The sequence below is a fragment of the Zootoca vivipara genome, chromosome 3, assembly GCF_963506605.1.
Source record: "Zootoca vivipara chromosome 3, rZooViv1.1, whole genome shotgun sequence".
NCBI classification, from domain to species: domain Eukaryota; kingdom Metazoa; phylum Chordata; class Lepidosauria; order Squamata; family Lacertidae; genus Zootoca; species Zootoca vivipara.
The window spans coordinates 38,743,957-38,766,483 of NC_083278.1; the positions used below are offsets into that span (position 1 = coordinate 38,743,957).

The 22,527-nt window shown below is 44.4% G+C and overlaps 1 protein-coding gene across 2 annotated transcripts in view; it reads right to left on the reverse strand.

The window, feature by feature from the left end:
- Positions 1 to 22,527, reverse strand: part of IBTK (inhibitor of Bruton tyrosine kinase) — a 53,492-nt gene that overhangs the window by 17,197 nt on the left and 13,768 nt on the right. For both annotated transcript variants that reach the window (XM_035109524.2, XM_035109525.2), the window contains 10 exons: positions 15,669 to 15,839; positions 13,914 to 14,031; positions 10,463 to 10,643; positions 9,469 to 9,592; positions 8,193 to 8,367; positions 5,099 to 5,273; positions 3,134 to 3,742; positions 2,858 to 2,944; positions 2,024 to 2,106; positions 1,898 to 1,935 (listed from right to left, as the gene is read on the reverse strand). In XM_035109524.2, coding sequence (XP_034965415.1) covers positions 1,898 to 1,935; positions 2,024 to 2,106; positions 2,858 to 2,944; positions 3,134 to 3,742; positions 5,099 to 5,273; positions 8,193 to 8,367; positions 9,469 to 9,592; positions 10,463 to 10,643; positions 13,914 to 14,031; positions 15,669 to 15,839 — 1,761 coding nt within the window. The remainder of the gene's footprint in view (positions 1 to 1,897; positions 1,936 to 2,023; positions 2,107 to 2,857; positions 2,945 to 3,133; positions 3,743 to 5,098; positions 5,274 to 8,192; positions 8,368 to 9,468; positions 9,593 to 10,462; positions 10,644 to 13,913; positions 14,032 to 15,668; positions 15,840 to 22,527) is intronic.

The window sequence follows — 22,527 nt, forward strand, 5'->3', positions numbered from 1 at the left end:
AGCAGAACTTGTGCAAGTGCTTACTAATTCTTTAAGTGTACAAACATTACCTGTAATCAAAGAGGTCAATAACTACTAGCTACCAAAAGTCAACCTGCAGAATTAAATATCTATCCCATCATGGCCAGTAGGAAGTCTAGGAGGACAGAAATCCATACACACTAGATATTTGGCAGAGCATGTGGTAATATTATGTTGTAAAGGTTCATTAGTTTCTAAAAGCATTTTCTATATAGCAAGGGCCGGGGACTGGGGGTACTATGCAAGAAATGCTAGCTATTGATTATTTGGATCTTGATATTTGAATAAGTGGTATTTTAGGAAGCAACCAAGGCAAACACATTTCACATCCTGGGTGCACTTATTTCAATAAGAGCACAAGACAGAAAGACCCAGGGACCAAGAAGACAGTAACTTCAAGAAAGAATGGGGAAAGTTTCTAATTTATTTAGGAGACCACTGTAAACAGATGAAAACATTAGCAGGATTCTAACACACAACAAGTCATGATTTGGCCTATTGTTATGTCCAAACTGGTTGGTTCTTTCTTTCTTTTTTTGAAATAATTTTTATTTATTTTACAAGTAAAAAATTGTCACATTACTCTGAATCCCTCAACTTCCCACCTTCCCCTCCATGGGTCCTATTGTCAACTGCATAATCAGGATTTTGTATCTTTCTATATTGTCAACTAATGCAATGGACAATATAGAAAGATACAAAATACTGATTATGCAGTTGACAATAGGACCCATGGAGGGGAAGGTGGGAAGTTGAGGGATTTAGAGAAATCTCTACACACTATATGGTTATGTATTTGGTAATGTGACAATTTTTTACTTGTAAAATAAATAAATAAATATTTCAAAAAAGAAAGAACCAACCAGTTTGGACATAACAATAGGCCAAATCATGACTTGTTGTGAATGAGTGAGTCTGCCGGTTTCCTGAGAGGAAATTGAGGCTCCGGCGGCTGCTGCTGCTGCTGCTGCTGCTGCTGCTGCTGCTGCTGCTGCTGCTGCTGCTGCTGCTGCTGCTGCTATAAACCAAGCCATAGCTTGGCTTGGTATGTCATTCAAACCTGGGCTTCTAGTTAATCTCACTCCAGGCAACCGCAAGATGTAACCAAAGTTTGTTCTCTCTCTGGGAGCCTGTGTGTCCATGCTAAGTTATGGTTTAGCTTAGAATTATGTGCAAACTAAACCAAAATAAAAGGATGCTGGGGTTATTTTTAAAGTATGACTCAGAAATGAGGCATTTCTAACCTACACATTTACTGTACAGTATGAACTTCTGAAGCTGCCTTTTACCAAGCCAGACCATTACTCTATATAATCCATTATTGTGTCTACTCTGTCTGTGAAGCCTCTCTAATCTTAGGCAGAGAGGCTTCCTTACACAGAGTAAGACTGTTGGTCCACCTAGCTCTGTACTGCATAGAAATTGGTGTGGATCTCCAGAGTTTCAGCTAGGCATCTGTCCCAGCTCTATCTGCAAATGTCTGGACTGAGCCTGGGACCTTCTGCATGCAAAGCACATGTTCTATAGTCCCTCTAACCTTCCCCCCCCCCCAATTTCTTTTAATTAAGATGCCATAAATTGACCACAATTAAAATCCCATCATCGAAACAGTATTCCAACAAATGTATCATAGCATAGCACAGCACACAGCTACTATAAAAGGCCCCTTGTGCTCAATATCATTTATGTAATGAAGGGTGCACATGTAGAATTCACTGCTGGATAATTTTTATATTCTTGCCTTCTGTTTTGCAAGCCATTACAAAGTTCTCTTTCGTGAATAATTACTTCCTCCCCCACAATGCCTGAGTAAATATTTTTGCACAAATTAAAGACGAAGGGCAATGCGTCCAAGGACTTATACAGGCACACTTACCTCAATCCAGGAGCTGCTCAGCATGCTGTGAAAATAGTCTGAAAAGGAGAGAGACCTCATTTTGACATGCATTAAAAGACAGATCTCTATTAATAACTTGGCCAAAGTACCTTACATTATACCTACCAAGTCTTGCGCAAAGCACACATTTGTGACATGGGAATTCTTTTCCATCTACAGATTTCATGGTCACATCGCAGAGGTACGAGCTGCAAAACAATTAAAAAACCTACTATAACGAGACATTAAAATGACAAATGTGGTTTAATATAAACAAGGATAAAGTAATGCAGCGGGGTAATAGGGGGATAATCACCAGATTTTTTTCAGAGTTAAGAAACTGAACAGTTTATACAGGTTAGTACATATGGGGAAGGGTATTAATGAACATGGGGGGGCAGCCAACCAGATTAGCTGGCTGTGGGCGTTACACAGGCCGGGACTCCCCCATGACGCGGGACTCGACATGCCCCCGCCGAACGTGTGGATGTGTGAGGCCTGACAGCACCCCCGCCCCTCTGTGAAGAGGTGCGGCCTTAATGAACATAGAGGGGTATGGTCAGTAACAGTTCAGCATATGGCCAGCTGGTTGGTTGTGTAGTGATTTGGATGCATTTATATACACTAAAGTGATGGCTCAGTAAGCATTTTACAAGAATAGGAGTAGCAAGGATTTTTCCTGCTTAAATTCATGGAGGTCTGGTCACAGACATGTCATATGTTTTATCCATGGGATAAAATGCACAACAATTATTCTCTCTAAGAGAAATTTTTGAGTGTATAGTTTTAAATTTTATTTTACATGGTTTTCAAAAAACAAGCAAACCAGAAAAACGGGAAGTTGAGACACTTGGGACTTCATACAATCTAGAAGACAGAATTATGTGAATGGATTGAATTGGCTTTCATTGTACCCTATTGAAATCTTCATGCTTCCATACTGCACCTTTTGAAACTCACCATTTTTTCTGGTTTAGCTTTGGCTTGTTGCCAGTTTTTCTGTTGGCAATGTTTATTCTTCCATTTTCTATTCTGACTCCATCTAGCCTGCAAGGAAAATGAATTGTTAAAGCGATAACAACACTCCACCGTAAAAAGAATAATGTAACAGGATTAGTGGGCAGGAAGAGTTATAGATGTTTATTCAACTTAACCCGATGATCAACCCGTTAGAAAAAGCAAAAGTGTGTGTGTGTGTGTGTGTGTGTGTGTAAAAAAGACTTAGTGACAGCATACCTTGAACTTAAGCTCCCAATTCCAAATTTCTTTGCAGCAACTTGCAACATTTTTATGAGATTCACTTCTTCCCCAACACTCTTACATTTCTTAGAAGCGGATTTTGGTTTGCTCTTCTGTTTCTCATTTCCCATGTATACTTGGTTACTTCTGTAAACCTCAAACGCAGACTTCTTATTAACATCTCCATTGATAGTTATTTTATTCAAGTTTGTAATTAAGGTGTTTTCATTCTCTTCCATTTTTTCTTTGTACACCGCTTTGAGCCTGTGACCATGAATGAGGAGATCACATGTATCTGTGTAAATGTACTGCAGAATGTACATAAACAAATCTGGGTGAAGTTTTTCTATCACAAAGAGATCACAGCCAACAGCATCTTCATCTTTACGATAAATATCAGCAGAATCTATCCAATTGTGACCCAATTCAAAGAGCTTCCGGAAGAAGTCAGAGCGTGTTGCCAAAATGTACTTGTGCACAGGGAAAGTCCTGGAGCCAACTTGAAAAGTCACATCATGGATGCTGTCCGTAATTTCTGCTTCTCCCAACAATTTGCCAAAATCCTCAGAAAAACTAGAAGTTGAGACACTTGGGATTTCATACAAACTGGAAGAAAAGAGTTATAAGAATTATTTGAATTGGCTTTCATTTCACTTTCATTTCATCTTCATGCTCCATGCAAGAAAATAAAAAAGCAAGTTTCTAAGGCAGGAATTGGGAACTTGAAGATCTTCAGACGCTGTTGGACTAAATCATTAATTGTCCCTAACCACTGGCCATACTGGCTGGAGCTGACTGGATTTGGGAGTCCTACAACATATGGAGAGCTGCAGCTTCCCCCACCCCTGGTTCCAAGCAGTATTTGCTTTCCTTCTTCAAAACCCTCAAGCCCTCAAGATGCATCAGCACACATGAGTATGTAGAGCCCCGTTGTGGTAGACTCGTAGATATATTGGATTCATGCCTGTATATTTTTTAACAGTACCAGCAACGCTTTCCCAGTCCGCAGACTAATAGCCAGGTGGCTCTGTGGGTTAAACCACAGAGTCTAGGGCTTGCTGATCAGAAGGTTGGCGGTTCGAAACCCTGCAACGGGGTGAGCTCCCGTTGTTCGGTCCCAGCTCCTGCCCACCTAGCAGTTCGAAAGCACATCAAAGTGCAAGTAGATAAATAGGGACCGCTCCGGCGGGAAGGTAAACGGCGTTTCCGTGCGCTGCTCTGGTTCGACAGAAGCAGCTTTGTCATGCTGGCCACATGACCCGGAAGCTGTCTGCGGACAAACGCCGGCTCCCTCGGCCTATAGAGCGAGATGAGCGCCGCAACCCCAGAGTCGGACACGACTGGACCTGATGGTCAGGGGCCCCTTTACTTTTTAATGTAGCATATGGTGTTCCATTTGCAGAAGGCAAGATTGGGCACCTCATCCCTCTTTTCAGGAAGGCAAGAACATCTTCATCATAACCTCACGTGCTAAATATTAGTAAAGGACTAGCTTGACCAAAGTTTCAAAAAGCACAAGTAGATCAAAAGAAAGAGCACTGCATCCAGGCACTAGTTTTAGAGGCCCTTGTGGCATGTGCACCCCCTAAGGTCTGTGAGGTGGGAGCCCTCATGGCATTGGAACGCCCTTCCCAGTAAGTTTTCATAAGGCTTAAAAGACCTATTTGTTTCCATTGGCCTTCCCTTGAGTTATTTTGATCCTGTTTGCTGGATTGAGGCTGGAGTGGATAATGATATGGGAAGATCTGGGTGGGTTTTATTCTTTTGCTTTTCAGTAATTGTAATTTGTACTGCCATCAGTTAGTATGGATGGGCTTTGCCCAGGAAAACAGCACCGAAGGTTTTAAAATAAAATAAAAATATTGTTTTCAAAGCTTTTAGGTAAATTATTCCCATAAATTTCAGGTAAATCATCCCCATAAAATTTCAGGTAAATTATTCCCATAAATAGCTGAACTATACCTTGTTTTAGGATCTGACTGTAAAACAGCAAAGTTGCACCCGTTAGGATCAGTAGTCACATTAACAGCTCTGTGAACAAAAGCAAGCTTCTCAAGTCGTATTCGTTCATATATGTTGTTTGTATCGCAAGATGAGACCTCGGTTGAGGAATTCTGAACATTTGTCACAATCTCTGCTGTATTTGGAGAGATTAACTAGTTAGATAATCAGTTGAGGAAACAAATAGGAAAATGTTTTGCTGGAAGCCTTGCATTGATTCCACTAAGGTTAAAAGACAAAGTATTTGGCTTTAGTTATACATTTATTGAAGACTACTTCATACTTGATGTGATTTCCAGACAGTACAACTAATTTCATAAGAAGAGCCCTGCTGGATCAGAGAAACATCTACAAGTAGGAAAATAATATAGAACACTATCTCATTGAATTGCAGCATGAGTGTAGGAAAAAGTTACAACTGAAGCTTCCACGAATAAAGACCCTGTGAAAAAAATAATCTCATCATCTTAGAGTGGAATCTTATATCCGTTTTTTAAAGAAGATTCAAAATGTTTTGTTAATCAAATCATACAAATCCCCCAAACATATAATTAGTTTGAAGTCTGTACAGTGATGCAGACTTACAAGTTTTGGAAAATATTTTGGTACAGAACATCATTCAGTTGAACTTCCAGCTCTACTGAAGCCATATGACTATAAAACACCCTGAATGTTGTATTCATGTGCAGCAATCACTGTTTTAAATTTCATCAGCCCAACTACTCTACTGATAGATCTCTGGGTGATTTGCAATAGATCAGGGGTTTTCAAATTGTGGCTCGTGAACCACGAGTTTCATCAGGTGGTCTGTCGTGTGTCTGTGGATTTGTAGTTAATAATACGAGGCGGCACATCTATTGCACTGAATATTTAAACTGATTTAAACTGTATTTTTATTGCTTATTGCATTTTATTGTTTTACAGTTTGAAGTCTATGGAATTCCAATTGCTACAACAAGTAGGGGGGGGATCATTAAACTGCCAGTCTGCCAAGACCCTCAGCAATTTGGGGGGGAGTTGAGAAACTACTGAAATACATCACTTCCTCACAAACATGAGCCTTGAAATAAATAAGCTTGGGGAAACCTAGAATGGATTTGTGTGCGAAAGAACTGAGCTGAGCTCCGTTTTGACACACAAAAATCCCTTCTCAGCAACTGCTCAGAGCTATTCCACCTTTTGCAGTGGACTCACTTTGGTAAATCTTGTGGTTCTGGTAAAATAAAGCTGATACCACAAGCTGAAGTGTGCCTGCCCCATGTCTTTATAATTATTTAAATAAGAATACCATTTCCCTGACACTTTTATGTAAGCTTGCATACTGCTCTGATGGCACTAGATGGCACTAGTTACTAGTATTTGCTCTGTAGAAAACAGTGTTTCCTTTTAATAGCAGATTTGGTGGTCCAGTGTCAGCAAGTAGAATAACTAAAAACTCCAAACAACATAGAGAAGTCTGAAAATTCCTGAGAAAGAGAGAAATATTTTTTTTGCTGTTGGATAAAAACAGAAAAGGAACAGAATACCCTCAAATCCTTTCACGCATGCACATACATCTACCATAGGAACAGAACATTAGAAAGCCCTGTTAACACTACAAAAAGTCTACTGGATAATTAATTTGCTTGGACAGGGTAAATGAGAAGACGTATACCTATAAAATAACCCGATTAAAGATACAGTGGTACCTCGGGTTACAAACGCTTCAGGTTACAGACTCCGCTAACCCAGAAATAGTACCTCAGGTTAAGAACTTTGCTTCAGGATGTGAACTGAAACCATGCTTTGGTGACGCAGCGGCAGCAGGAGGCCCCATTAGCTACAGTGGTGCTTCAGGTTAAGAACAGTTTCAGGTTAAGAATGGACCTCCAGAATGAATTAAGTTCTTAACCACAGGTACCACTGTAATTGTGAAAAGAGCAGGCAAGAGAAAATACTTAAAAGCTCCCTATTAGCCTGGAAAAGGCACAGAAGGTAGCTATTGCAAATAAAACTTTTGAACCTGGGGCTTCTTAATTCCTCACTTTTCATGCTTTAAGTGGACCTGTGCCAGTCCTGATACTTCAGTCTCTGTAGTGCTACAGCGTTTTAGCACTCAGGTTCACAACTAACAATGTAGCTGGAGGAGGGGAAAATAAATGTCCCTCTTTGTGGTGTTAACTCCTGGGCATGGGACTGTCCCACTGCATTCCCCCAAAAAATAATTCTGCGAGGCTTAGTCCTCTGTCTGTGGGTCTTAGAGGCCACAAGCTTCTATTGTTAGAAAGCCAAAACAAAGGACTCCCCCAAACCCACAAGTACTAAGATCCTGTCAGGCATTGTTTTAATTAAAATAATAATAATTTGGTAAGACTCTAAAGCCCATGCCCACACAGAAGCCTTAAGTCCAGTGCTATAGAAACTTGTTTTTAAAATTCCATTACAAAAGGTACAAAGACAACCAAAATACTCAGTGACGTGTTTATTCATAGTTGTTATGGAGAAGGGGTAGGAGGGGAAAATAACACAAATTGTGCTAGATTTAGAATGTGATCCTTCCCCTACCCCCATGTTGAGGTTGGGTGTGTATGTGTCATGTGTAGATTTCTCCCCACCATCCTCTGCTGGCAGAGAAGAATACTACTGGTGAGGGAAGCTCTACTACAGCGGAGGAGTGTGGGTGGGAAAATATTGGCAGCAATTCTCTTGATGTTCGCCAGTGGAAATCCCTGCAAAAGGGGCATTCTAGGACAGGGACACAGCTTCCTTGGATCCAAAGCCAAGGGATCCAAACTACATCAACCTAAAGCTGGCAGATTGAAAACAAAGAACTGCTCCCCCGCCTCCCAAGCAGCAGTGGTCAGCTACTCTGCACCTCTGTAGCCCCTTGTTAGAATTCCTGTGTCCTTTGAGTAGTACAACTGTAGACCTCGCCTTTTTCTTTTTATGTCTTAACTCAGACAGGGGGGAATAGTTGTGTGTTCATGTTCACATTTACCCTGATTGACCCAGAACTGCTCTCTCAACTGCTTCAGTTCAGCAATAGCCAACACACTCAAAAGTTTACTTAACCTACCTTTCTTCTCCGAATTTTTGTTCCCCTCCATCCACTTTCCTTTGAAAGCTTCGCCATCCTGCGTAACAAACATAATTTCATTCCTATTTAAAGAAATATCAGACATGTAGACTTGGCGGCCATACACCCATCGGCACTGCTTCAAAGGATTGTTGGCAGATTTCCAGCAAAACACCTAAACATTTGTAGAGTGTGGGGTAAGGAGAGGAGAGAATGAGAGCAGTTTACATATTTCTGCAATAATTTATCTCCCTGCCTTCTTTAATTGCTTTAAACTAAATTCTTTATGCACCAAGAAGCTACTAGCACCTACTCCTGCTTCTGCAACCTATTTGGGGATTTGTTCACCATCTGTTTTGTCCTCATACAGATTTACACAATTTTAAGTGAGAATTGTCCTGCTTCCCTAAAGCAAGGGTGGGGAACTTCTGGCCCATGAGTCAAATTTAGCCTGGAACAGGTCCCAAATTGACTTCCCCCTAACCATGCCCACCTGGCCCACACCTGATGACATTCGTGACAGGTATGGGGCAGTTAAAGATGCTGCTGGATTGGCTGTGTGGCCGACTTCCTCATGGTAAACTCTACTGTGCATCAGATCCTCGAAGAAGGCAGCTTTGTCAGCAAGTCCCTCAACACCACCACCTGAAAGTTTGAAAAACTTGTTTGCTTTTTCAGCCTTAAGTAAAAGTGATCAAACTGCCTCACAGCTGAACAGCAAAAGGTTTTTGGTAGACAGAGATGCAGACTTGATCTAAGGGCCAAACTATGTGTGACATTAGTCACATTTAGACAAGCTTGTGTGAGGAAAAAACCAGAGCAGATGAGGAACGCTTGATTACTTTTGTTTGGTTCATTTAAGTCAAGGGCCCTGATTCACACTTCTGGGACTAATCAGGTCAAAACACAGTGACTGGCTGAAAAATTGTGTATATAAAATGTATATTTTAGGATAAAATTCATTCAAAAATACCTATTTAGTAGAAAACTATACAAAAATACTAAATTTTGTGTGTGCTTATGTTTTTCATTTGCAGAAGATGCAGAAACAGAATGGAATGGACTTAAGAATAAACATTTGTAAGTCTAATATGGACTGAATAGACTGATCTGTTCATCCCTTGGAGGCGTTACACGTCACTGCTGCTAACAAATACTGTACATTTGCATTTAGTGACAATGCATAACTATGTTAAATGCTATAAACATAAAGTAGTTTCAAGGTATGCCTTTACACTTTATAAGGGGGGGGGCAGCACAGTACTGGTCAACTTACTCTTCCCGCTTGGTCCAGTGCAAGGATACAAATCCTCTGGCCTCCATTTTCCTTAAGGTGTTCAGGAGCCACTCTGTAGTCCAGGTAGCCTCCACTAACAAGAACCTTCTTTAGATTTAGTTGCCTGAACAATCACAAGACAAGGAGAACTTCATTGACACAAAATACACACAAGTCAAAAGTATAAAGAAAATGAAACATTTACATAAAGAACAAACCTAGCAACTTTACTATTAAAGAAGAAACAATTAAGCAACTGCTGCCATACTATCACAGATGCTAAAATCATTACTGTATATTGACCTTAGGACAAGATTCATCACAAGATTTTACCCTGCCCTCTTACTAACATGTTGCCTGATAGTTCTTACAAACCATGTGACATGAGAAACATATTTGCCACATACATATGTTAGAAAGATATATTCATAAAGAACAAAAATAAAACCCGCTTTGCATTGTAAGATATCATAATCTATAAAGATGCACCGAAAATAAGCAAAGAAAGAAGGGAGGACAGCATTCAGAGTTTCCACAGAGTGCACAATCAGTCCAAGGAAATAGACAAACAGATTACTAGTAAAAGTAAATCCTTCACCTTAACCGTACAGTGGAACCTCGTGTTACGTACCATCCTCCTTGCGAACGCTTCAGGTTACGAGCTCCACTAACCCGGAAGTAGATACTCCCGGTTGCGAACTTTGCCCCGGGATGCGAGCGGAAGGTGCCATTAGCGAAAGTGCGCCTCATGTTATGAGCGGTTTCGGCTTAAGAATGGACCTCTGGAATGAATTAAGTTTGTAACTGGAGGTACCACTGTACTAAGCTGGGAGTGGGTGCCACTACTCAGAAAGCCGTCTGCCCTGGTTCCCTGTAGCTTCACATCTCCCAATGAAGGAACCGCCAGAAGGTCCTCAGAGCTGGACCTCAATGTCCAGGCTGGACTAACAAGGGTAAATTCATATATATATATATTTTGAAAAAAAGCACTCACTTGGAAGCAATCTTCTTGCATTGGTAGTCGGTGAGCAAATAGATATCTCCTCTTTCAGTAACACAAACTGTGGCACCATCACTTGCAGCAACAAAGGAGATAGTAATGTCTTTGTGATGCAGAGCAGAGACTTGGCGAGGTGAAGTTACACACTTCTCTCCGTTAGGATCTAGCAAGTATCCTACAATGTAAGAGAACACCTTCAATGCCAACTTTTTCAGACCCATAATTAATTGGCCCAATAGTTTTCCTACTCAAAAGAATGACAGAAACAAGTAGTGTCGATTCATATTTATACACACACACACACACACACACACACACACACACACACACAATTAAAACATCTGGAGCATCAGAAACTACTTTATAAATTTAGGTCAACATATGAAGCTGCTTCATACTAAATCAGTGCATTCCCTGCCAAAGTACAGATAATTTGTGAAAAAGAGAACATTGAAATGGAACACTGGAAAATCTGGAGGATTTATAGAGCGCATGGCAGAAAGACCAACAAAATATATGAATGAATGTAGACTTAATTTAACCTGAACTAGCACATAACTCAAAGACAATGTGACAGCGAGGATTTAAAATAGTTAAAACCTTTTACATAAAAAAAATAATATTTTTTATTCATAAAACAGACACATACCATCCTGGTGCACATTTACTTGGAATGAATTCTTAATTTCGTTCTATTTGGATTTTCTTAGGATTACAGCTTTACAAGACTGAATCAGTTTTCATGGAATTCATCCATTCTACAGAAAGCACTTTTTAAAAAAGGGAATCTTGCTAATGATTCTAGAGCTGGGGCCGCATGCCACTGACTATTAGCATCTTGAGTTAGCATAAGAATCGCCCTGTTGGATCAGGTCACTGGCCCATCTAGTCCAGCATTCTGCTCTCACAGTGACCAACCAGATGCACACCAGAATCCTGCAAGCAGGACCTAAGTGCAACAGCACTTTCCTCTCCTGCAGAAGCATATTACTTCCGATCATGGAGGGAGAGTACAGCCATCATGGCTAGCAGTCACTGATGGACTTATCTTCCATGAATTTCTCAAATCCTCTTTTAAAGCCATTGTTGTAAGAATTTTAAAGAGCAGTTTTTTTTCTTAAAACACCATCCAAGTTGGTGGCCATCACTAGGCTACCTCTTACGGGGAGCGAATTCCATAGTTTAACTATGTGCCGTGTGAAGAAGTACTTTCTTTTATCTGTCCTGAATCTTCCAACAATCAGCTTCAACAGAATTCTAGTGTTATGAGAGAGAGGGGATATCCCCTTTTTCGTATGTCAATAATAATTGTATACACTTCTATCATGTCATCTCTTTGTCGCCTTTTTTTCTAAACAAGAAATGTAACTGTTTCTCATAGGGAAGTTCCTTTGTCCCCTTGATCACTTTGGTTGCCCTATTCTGAACTTTGTCCAATTTTGCAACATCACTTTTTGAGGTGAGGCAACAAGAACTGTACATTGGCAGTTTTGTTTGCATTTGCCTAATGATCCCTCGCATGAAATTTGCCTTCTTCATAGCTGCCACACACTGAGTCAACATCTTCACTCAGCTATCCAATATGACCCCAAGGTCTTTCTCCTGATCACTCACCACCAGTTCAGACCCCATGAAATGATGATTTACTTTTTGCCCCTATATGCATCACCTTGCACTTCTTTGCACTGAACTAATTTACTATTTTACCTCCCATACACTCAGCCTTGAGGTGCTTTGGGAGTTCTTCACAATTTCTTTGTTTTAACAACCCTGAACAGTTTAGTATTGTCAGGAAACCTAGCCACCTGACTGCTCGCCCTCAACTCTAGAACATTTACGAAACAAGTTAAAAGGCACAGCTCTGATACCAGTCCTTGGGGAGCTCTACTTTCGACATCCTTCCACTTACAAGAACTGTCAATTTATTCCTTCTCTCTGCTTCTTGTTACTTAATCAGTTCCCAATCCTCAAGAGGACCTCACCTCTTACTCTATGACTACTAAGCTCACTCAGGAGTATCTGGTGAGTTCAGATGCCAAAGTCCATTTAGAACATTTTACTCTATGACAGGACTCTATGTGCTCACACCAAGCATTTTCACATTGTGCATTAAAAACTACACAGTGTAATTTTTGTTGTAAAACAAATTATGGCCTCTGCGTGTATGCATTTTTAAGAAGGATTTCAGAATTGGCAGTGGAGACAGAGAGAATAAAGAGAGCTAGCAAGTTGCCACAGGGTGGAACAAAGAGTGCTGCCCAATCTTTTTCTAGTTTGAGCTTTTAACAGCATCATTTAGACCAAGGGTAGGTAGGGTCTGGTTTCAGTTCAGCATGCCACAGGCAGTGCCTCCACCCCCACAGCTTTGGTTTCATTCTGGGTGATAAATCGCTCTGTTCAGCAGAGAATGATCTCTAGAGAACACAGAGAGCATTTTATCTCCTGTTATGGAGATAAAAGATCTCTCTGCGTGATTTGAGAAAGCAGTCAATCTTTTCTCTGAGTGCTAATCACCACAGCACTGAAATCAGAGATAAAGCTCCTCACTTGGCTCTCTGAGAGTACATTTGCAGGATTTCCCCTCCACCACCACTCAGGGCTGGAATGGTGAGGGGAAGAAATGCCAGGATTATGCAAGTATGCATGCAGGTTTGTGTGAAGAGCGTTTGACTTAACCATTCCGCTTTAAAGCATTTTTTTTAAACTTCTGTATTTTATCAGTAAAACTCACAGTCTAGCATTTACTAGTCAGCAAACCAACCATGCAAAGTATAAAATACACGCAGGCTCCCTCAGCCAATAACGCGAGATGAGCGCCGCAACCCCAGAGTTGGTCACGGTTACCTTTATTACAATATAAGCTAGCATAACAGGTTTAACAGATATTACAACATCCAGATATTTTGCTACCTATTCTGATTTCTATTAAATTAGAGACCTTGTCCCAAATTCTGAGATAGCCATGTGAGCTGATAATAATCACTTTCCCCTTAAGACACCCCTTGGTTTTTCCGAAGGAATTAAACTTAAGTTCACATCATTTGCCCTCTAAAATGTTTAGCACCAAAGGACATGATAAAAGACTTAGGTGGTCCACTGTAACAGAGGATGCATTTGCTAAGTTCACTTATTCTTGTTGAATAATGTTAATGTATTGACAAATAACAGTGGGTTTTTCATATGAATGCTCTATATTGAGGTCTGAATCCCTAATACCCAAAACACAACTTTACAATTAATACATGAACTCCTAAATAGTCACTGGGGCAAAATAAAGGTTGGTTTCACAGAGGGTGCTCATCTTCGGAATGAATAACATGGCCTATGCATAGATTAGTAAAGCAACAAGGAGATTTTAAGCTATTTCTTAAAGTAATGGCAATGTTTGTTTAAAATAATCCTCCTCCCCCCACCATCACCTTAGATATAAAACTTCCTCTCTTACCTAGTTGTCCGCCATTCAGCCCTATTGTGTATACGGCTTCTTTGGTCCATAGAACAGTATGGAACCTGCCTGCAGCCACACCAATCACTGTTCTGCCTTTAAGATTTTTTGCTTGAACCTATATGAAAAATCCAAACATACAGAGGTGTAAGCATATTAGTTACTAGTAAATTTAGCCAAGTTAGTACATTTATGATATAGAGAAATATAGATATATATACAGTACTCCTAAGAGCCTAGAATGCACCTGTTAGCATTTTAATTTCGATTCTGAAGAAAGGAAAAGTAGAATAATTTTTATTATAAAGTATTTATTACTGTGCTCTAGCTATTGACAGAAGAGACAGCAGGTTTTTTTTAAAAAAATAAAGGAATAAAATCAGTGTAACAATACAGACTACAGTTAAAAACACAACATAATCAGTACCAAAATACTTAAAACCACAATGGCCGGCATCATAAGCCATTCAACACCAAGATGAACAAAATGCTTTTCAACATGTGCCAAAACTGTAACAGAGTCAGCACATATTTTATTTCTAGAGGAAAGGTATTCCAGAGCATGGCATCAACACAGAAAAGGCCATGACAACCAGGAGGGCCTCCACTGATGATGATCTCAGTGGCAGAGCTGGTCCTGAGTTGTTCAGAGCCCTGAATGTTAATACCCAAACTTTAAACCTTGTCCAGTAGCAAACTGACAAGTAGTGAAGACTCTCCACCACCTTCTCAGTGAAACTCGCTCGGCAATGTCTCTTTTGAGTTTCAGGTGTGACATAAAAAATGGTTCTCTTCTACCTGGCTTTTAACAGTTTCCAATGGCCTTCAAAGTGCTTAAGTTGTTACAGCCAGTTCTCATAGGTGCTTTGCCACAATGTTGCAAGCACCAATTGTTTTGTAGTTTAATGTTTTGCTTTAGCCACCTCATCTGCTCACTTTTTAACAATGAAATCAAAAGCACACAGAGGTTTGTTTGGCAACTAGAACAGGACAGTACAGTAAAAATACTAAGTGTATATAGCCTATAGCCTTGTAGACACTTTGAAACTGTGTTAGTTTGAACTGCCCCCCCACACCCTCCTAAGAGCTTGAGATTGATAATACAATTATTAGTTGGGTAACTTTTTCATGATACAGTACAGTAAATTTTTATTCTCACTCTCTTTGGAAATTCCACCTGCAGTCCCTAAATTTTTATTCTCACTCTCTTTGGAAATTCCACCTGCAGTAGGAAGAGGTCCACTGCTCGCTTTCATTGCTGCAGTCCCACAGAAAAAGCTAGAAATAAACCACAGCAAGGGGTCAACTAGTTAGCCACTTCTTGGCTGAGACCAGGGGTAACCAACTTGGTGCGCTCCAAGTGTTGTTGGACTACTACTTCCATCATCCCCAGCCAGCATGGTTGGTGGTGAAGGATGATAGGAATTGTAGTCCAGAAACATTCAGGCTGTTCTTAGTTTAGACCGCCATGCAATGCTGCCAAGTACTGTTGAAAAATGCACATTCCTCGTTTAAAGGATCGTGTAGGCTACGAAAAGGTCATTGCTATGGAGTCCTCCAGGTGATTAATCGTCTGATGTTTCTCTTAAGCAAACTGAAACATTTTTTTTCCAGCAACAGCAATAGATAGCATGTATCAAGCAGCACAAGTATATCTAGCACAGACCAGCATGTACAAATGGTAACATGTGCACACATCCATCCCTAATTTACAGGCATGCCAAAATTATCCAATTAGTAAAAAGACCATTTTACCTGTCTGGGAACATTGCAGTTAGAGGGAGGAGGAAGAACACCCAGCTGATGAAAAGTATTCAGGCCAAATGTATACACACATCCATCTTCTGTTAAAACAAGTGTATGATCTTTAGCTGCTGCCACCTGAGAACAGTGGTGACCCATCAAGCTTTCCACAAGTCTGGGAATCTAAGAGAGGTTAAGAAAATATTGCACCTGTGTTTCAGACATGCCTCTCGCAGTCAAGACCTACATCAACTTTGTCAGAAACAAAGCAAAACTATTTTGTAAAATATATTAGGTGACACACAAATGTCTCTAATAAAAAAGATCCAGAAGCTTTACTATTTATATGCACTAGAATCCCGAAGGCTTAAAAATCTATTTCTAAGGCACAGGTCTTAACAAGAGTATTTTGTGAACAATTGCAATAAAGAAACAAAAATGAATGTGGTATGGGACGCTAGTAAAGCGGTGATGCGAGGATTCTTTATACAACAAAATAGCATCAGGGAAAAAACAAGAGAAAAAGGAAAGATGGATATTTTAACTCAAATAATGGAGAATGAGAAGAAGTTAATTAAAAAACCAAATGATGTGAAAATAAACCAAAACATTAAGATGTTGCAAAGCCAGTTTGCAATGATTATTAACCAAGAAGTGGAATGGAATATAAAAAGAATGAGACAGAAATTTTTTGAGTATGCAAATAAATCAGGTAAATGGCTGGCTTGGCAAATTAAAAAAAGAAAATCCCAAAATACAATTAATAAAATAATATTGGAAGGAAAAGATGTAGAGAATCTGAAAGAAATCAGAAATGGTTTTGTAATTTTTTTATAATTTATGGTGGCAAAATGTTATATCACATATACAACACATATAAAACGCTTTGTCTTTATCAATCTACCGGTATGCATATAAATCACATTTTCTTTACCAATCTAGCGGAGTCCTAAGTAACTCATGGTTAAACTCAAAACCAGGATGTGAGGGACAGGGGCTATCGCGAAGTCCCTCCCCTCCTGAGTTCCAGCCCAGCCCAGAGCGCGGCTGAAAGCAGGGAAAGCTCCAGCTCAAGTGGGGAAACAGGAAGTGGGGTCCAAGGCTCTAGCAGGGTAGAGGAGCCATCGTCCCAGGTGGGACAGGAAGGAGGAAGAAAGGGGGGTAGACCCATCCCCCCAACTCCGGAATTGCGCAAAAAGCGTAGGGGAAAGAGGATGGGGCTCCCCAAGTTGTTATGCTGGCGAAAAACGCGCCAAACGCCATTCGGAGGTACTGATTCAAGCTGAGAAGATGTGTCTCTGTAAATAGCTCTACCTTTAGCACTGTAAATACGCAGCACCAATAAAAAGATAAAATGCAGAGCGGTGTAGAGTCGTTACTCTGAAGTAGCCCCATCCGGCCTCTGTGACAGCTACCTCCGAATCTTTTTTGGGGCTACTTTGGAGTTGCTGGGATGAGCGCGCCAGAAGCGGAGAAATGGCGGCAGATCGCGGAGAAAGCCCAGCAGGACCTGCAGCAACTGGCGTTGCAGGCACAGGGGGAATTAAAGGCGGCTAAGCAATAAACGGAGAAAGTCAAAGAGGACAGGCACAACCTTGCTGAACAGGTGAGAGCACTTCAGGAGAAAGAGCAGCAGTTAAGGGCGGTAGCGGTGGACCTCCAAAACAAGTTGGATGCAGAGAAAAACAAGGGAGGAGGGGGAGCCCAACTCCAAGTGCTGCCAGGAAGGAGAGCAGGGACCCTAGTAAGCAAGTTCAATGGAGACCCGAGGGAATATCATGGCTTTGAGACTGAGATCGTGTATGCTCTTGAGCTGCACCATGATGAGTTCCCTGATGATGCGCACAGAGTAGCGTTTATTGTGGAACACCTTACCGGGGCAGCCAGGGAGTGGCTTAGACCGTTAATCGCGACAAAAAATCCTTGCATGAAGAATGTCAAGCTATTCTTAGAGGCTTTAAAAACCATGTATGCGTCTGATAGCCATATGGACCAGACCAAAGAGGAACTGCATAATTTACGACAAAGAACAATGACAGTTCGCGAATATTGGTCAAGATTCACCATGCTGGTGCACAGACTGGGGTGGGAACTGCACTCGCCTCTGATGGAAGCGGCGTTCTACCTGGGGTTGAATGAGGATGTGAAAGATGAGCTCTCGAGAGGTCCAAAGCCCAGTAATGTGGATCAGCTGAGCAAAGCGGCTCTGGCGGTGGGGGTGAGACAGGAATCCCGGTGGAACGACAAGCAAGCAACGCGCGCAAAGCGGGCTTGGTTCCCACGGTCGCAGGAGAAGCCACTCCCCCAACAGCCATCTCACGCCATGCCAGGGGCCAGCCAAGACCAGGAACCCATGCAAATTGATAGCGCGCGCACGCGGGCTTTTCAAACCCCAGGGGCGCCAAGACGCAAGGAGGGAAGAGGCGGGAATTGCTTTCTCTGCAACTCCCCTCAGCATCTCGTCAGAGACTGCCCACATCGCAGGGAATGGCAAGGAAAGGCGGGAACGGTTGTGCCCTCCCCCACTGATGCAGCACCACAGCAGGGAAACGAGACAGCCTGGCTGCAGGAGACAAGGGGCAGCAGCCAGGCGCAATCGGCAGACAACAGCCCCAGCCCACCCACCCGCACAGCAAGGAGCAGCGCCAGCCCACCCCACCCCCCAGAGCAGGGGTGGTTCTAGAAGTGACACTAACGCTCCCTAATGGGTATCCCCTGACGGTCCTCGCGCTAATCGATTCGGGGGCGTCGGCCAACTTCTTTTCGAGAGACTTTGCAGAAGCGCACCAGATCCAACTTCTGCAGCTGGATTTTCCCCTGCACGTCTCCACCATTGACGGCAGGGAGTTGCTGGGAGGGGCCATCACCCACCAGACCCCCCCCCATGAGAATGACGGTGGGAAGGCACTCAGAGACACTGGCATTCAACGTCACCACCATCTCAGACCCCCCCATCGTCTTGGGCATGAGCTGGCTGGCGCGCCATGACCCCTCCATCAGTTGGCACCAGAGATGCATCACGTTTGGATCGGACTTTTGTCTGGAACATTGCATGCAGCGCCAATCAGGGGAGGGGCCTCCAATAGCCACGGTGGCCACCATGCACGTCAAGGGGGGTGAGGCGATACCCAAGCCGTACTGGGACCTGCAGGAGGTCTTCAGTGAAGCGGAATCCGACCACCTGCCCCCGCACAGGTCGTTTGACTGCCAGATCAACCTGGTGCCGGGGGCCACGCTACCCCCAGCCAAGCTGTACTCCATGTCAGATCAGGAGCTGGAGGATCTGCGTGCGTTCATAGACAAGAACCTCAAGAGGGGGTTCATCAGAGAAAGCAAGGCAGCGGGGGGCAGCCCGGTCTTCTGGGTGGACAAGAAAGACACGCAACAGCGCCGTCTTGTGGTGGATTTTAGACGCCTGAACAACATGACAGAACCGGTGGCTTTCCCAATGCCCAGAGTGGACGATCTGCTGACAGCGGCGCGCAGGGGCAAGATCTTCACCAAGCTCGACCTGAGGGGGGCGTACAACTTGATCAGGATCCGGGAAGGCGATGAGTGGAAGACCACGATGTTCACGCCACTGGGCTCTTTTGAATATCTGGTGATGCCCTTCGGTTTGCAAGGGGGCTCAGCATGCTTCCAGGCCTTCATGCACCACGTCCTGGGGTCCCTCCTCTTCAAAAAATGCCTGGTCTTCCTGGATGACATCCTTATTTACTCCAATGACCCAGAGCAGCATGTGAAGGATGTCAGGGAGGTGTTGCAGCGCCTGAAGGAGAACCACCTGTATGTGAAGCTGGAGAAGTGTAAGTTTCACACCAAAGAGGTGGACTTACTGGGCTACAAACTGTCAGACGAGGGGCTAGCGATGGACAAGGACAAGGTGCAGGCCATCCTGGACTGGCACAGCCCCAGGACGCGCAAAGATGCCCAACGCCTACTAGGCTTCGCCAACTTCTACAGGAAGTTCATCAAGAACTTCTCGCGGGTTACGGCTCCCATCACTGACTGCCTGAGAGGCAAGCAGAAGTTCAGGTGGACACAGGAGGCGCAAGCAGCGTTCGAAAGCCTCAAGAGGGTGTTCGCTTCAGACCAGAACCTGTTCCATGTGGTGCAGGATGCGCCCCTCCGCGTGGAAACAGACGCTTCAGACAGGGCTTTGGGAGCGATCCTGTTGCAACTGGATGCCAACAGAGTGGAGACCCTGTGCCTTTTTCTCCAGAAAGCTGACACAGCCAGAACGCAACTACACGGTGTTTGATAAGGAACTTTTAGCGATCCATGCTGCGTTTAAACACTGGAGACATTTCCTGGTGGGCGCCAAGCACCCCATTCAGGTGGGCACGGACCACAAGAACCTGGAGTTCTGGAGAACAGCCAGGGTGCTCAACCAGAGGCAGATACGGTGGGCAGAGTTCTTCTCGCACTTCAACTTCTCCATCCACTACATACCGGGGGAGCAGAACGTCAGGGCGGATGCCCTCTCCCGCAAGCCGGAGTACATGGAGGAGGAGTTGCCACCAGCACCCCGGCACATTTTCCCCCCATCAGCATGGTCCTGCGGAGCAGCAGTGGTGAGCGAGGCAGAACTCACAGCACTGACGGCAGCAGATGAGTTTGCCACCCGCATCTTCAGAGAGCTGCGAGGGGGGAGGGAGCAGGCAACGGACTTTTCAGAACGCGGGGGGCTCCTTTTTTACAGGGGAGCCCTATACCTGACCACCACCCAGCTCAGAGGTAAGGTCCTCAAGCAGATGCACGACAACCCGACGGCAGGTCATTTTGGAAGGGACAAAACCACTCACCTAGTCATGAGACATTTCTGGTGGCCAGGGGTGCGGGAAGATGTTCGGGACTATGTAAGGGGCTGTGACACCTGCCAGCGAGCAAAGGTGGTCAGAGCACCACCAGCAGGGTTGCTGGAGCCATTAGCCACACCGCACAGGCCGTGGGAAGTAGTGTCCATGGACTTCATCACAGACCTGCCTTCGTCCAGGGGCAAGACCGCAGTGTTGGTGGTGGTGGACCTCATGTCCAAAATGTGCCATTTTATACCGTGTGCCAGGGCGGTCTCTGCAGAAGAGACAGCCAAACTGTTTGTTGACCACGTATTCAGACTGCATGGTTGGCCTTTGAGAGTTATTTCGGATCGAGGCCGCCAATTTGTTTCCAGGTTCTGGAGGCGGCTCATGAACCTCCTGCAGGTGGAGGTCAGCTTGTCGACGGCTCGGCACCCGCAGACCAATGGACAGGCGGAGAGGGTCAACGCCATTCTGCAGCAGTACCTGAGATGCTACGTCAGCCAGAGGCAAACGGACTGGGTGGATCGCCTACCACTGGCAGAATTTGCCTACAACAATGCAGTGCACGTCTCCACAGGGGTGTCGCCCTTTAAGGCCAACTATGGGCACGACCTCAGATCTTTCCCGGAGGGGGAGGGGGAGGAGGAGGAGGAGGGCCCACAGGCAGAGGATTGGGCAGAGGAACTGGAGACGGTGCACCAGCAGCTCAGAGAACACTTGGAGAGAGCCAAGGAAGCGTACAAGAAGGGGGCAGATCGCCACAGGCGACAAGGGGAGGTCATCAGGGTGGGGGACAAGGTTTGGCTGTCCTCGGAGGGCCTTCCCACCAGAGGGAGGTGCAAAAAGCTGGCACCCAGACGGCTGGGCCCCTTTACGGTCACGCAACAGGTTAACCCGGTGGCATTCAGGCTGGCACTGCCAGAGGACATGAGGGTGCACCCAGTGTTTCATAGATCGTTGCTGTCGCCGTACAGGGAAAGTAGCAGGTTCCGAGGCAGCGAACAGCCCCCCGAGGGAGGGGGGGAGAGAGGAGGCAGGGAGCCACTCAATGAAGCAATGGCCATCCTTGATTCACGAAGGGGGGTGGGGGGCCTGGAGTACCTCATGGCATGGGAGGATGCCCCGCCATCCCAGAATGAATGGGTCCCAGCCACTCAGATACGGGAGGAATTCTTGGTGGAAGAATTCCACGCCCTCTTCCCACACAGGCCCAAACCCTGGCACATGGAAAGGGAGGGGGAGGGAGAAGGGGAGGAGGTCGCAGAGAGCAGTTCGCCATGGAGATGGGAAGCGGAGTTTGAGGACCCGGAGGAAGAGGTATGGGCGTCTCCGCGGTCCACCCGGTCAGAGGAAGAGGCGGACTGGCAGCAGATTTTCACCCCCACCAGCTCTGAGGCCACGGACTTTTTGGGGGTTCAGTCTTCCCAGGAGGAAGGAGGGAGCCAACGGGACTGGGGGGAGGTATTCACACCAACCGGCTTGGACAGCACGGAGTTTTTAGGCTTTCAGTCGTCACCGACACCCGTGCAGCCTCTCGGGAGGGGAGAAGGGGGGCTTGGGAGGGGGGTGGATGTGAGGGACAGGGGCTATCGCGAAGTCCCTCCCCTCCTGAGTTCCAGCCCAGCCCAGAGCGCGGCTGAAAGCAGGGAAAGCTCCAGCTCAAGTGGGGAAACAGGAAGTGGGGTCCAAGGCTCTAGCAGGGTAGAGGAGCCATCGTCCCAGGTGGGACAGGAAGGAGGAAGAAAGGGGGGCAGACCCATCCCCCCAACTCCGGAATTGCGCAAAAAGCGTAGGGGAAAGAGGATGGGGCTCCCCAAGTTGTTTTGCTGGCGAAAAACGCGCCAAACGCCATTCGGAGGTACTGATTCAAGCTGAGAAGATGTGTCTCTGTAAATAGCTCTACCTTTAGCACTGTAAATACGCAGCACCAATAAAAAGATAAAATGCAGAGCGGTGTAGAGTCGTTACTCTGAAGTAGCCCCATCCGGCCTCTGTGACACAACACAACCCCCTTAACCAAGGGATCAGGAGAATTTAGTTTATTTCTTGTGAAATTAAAACAATGTTAT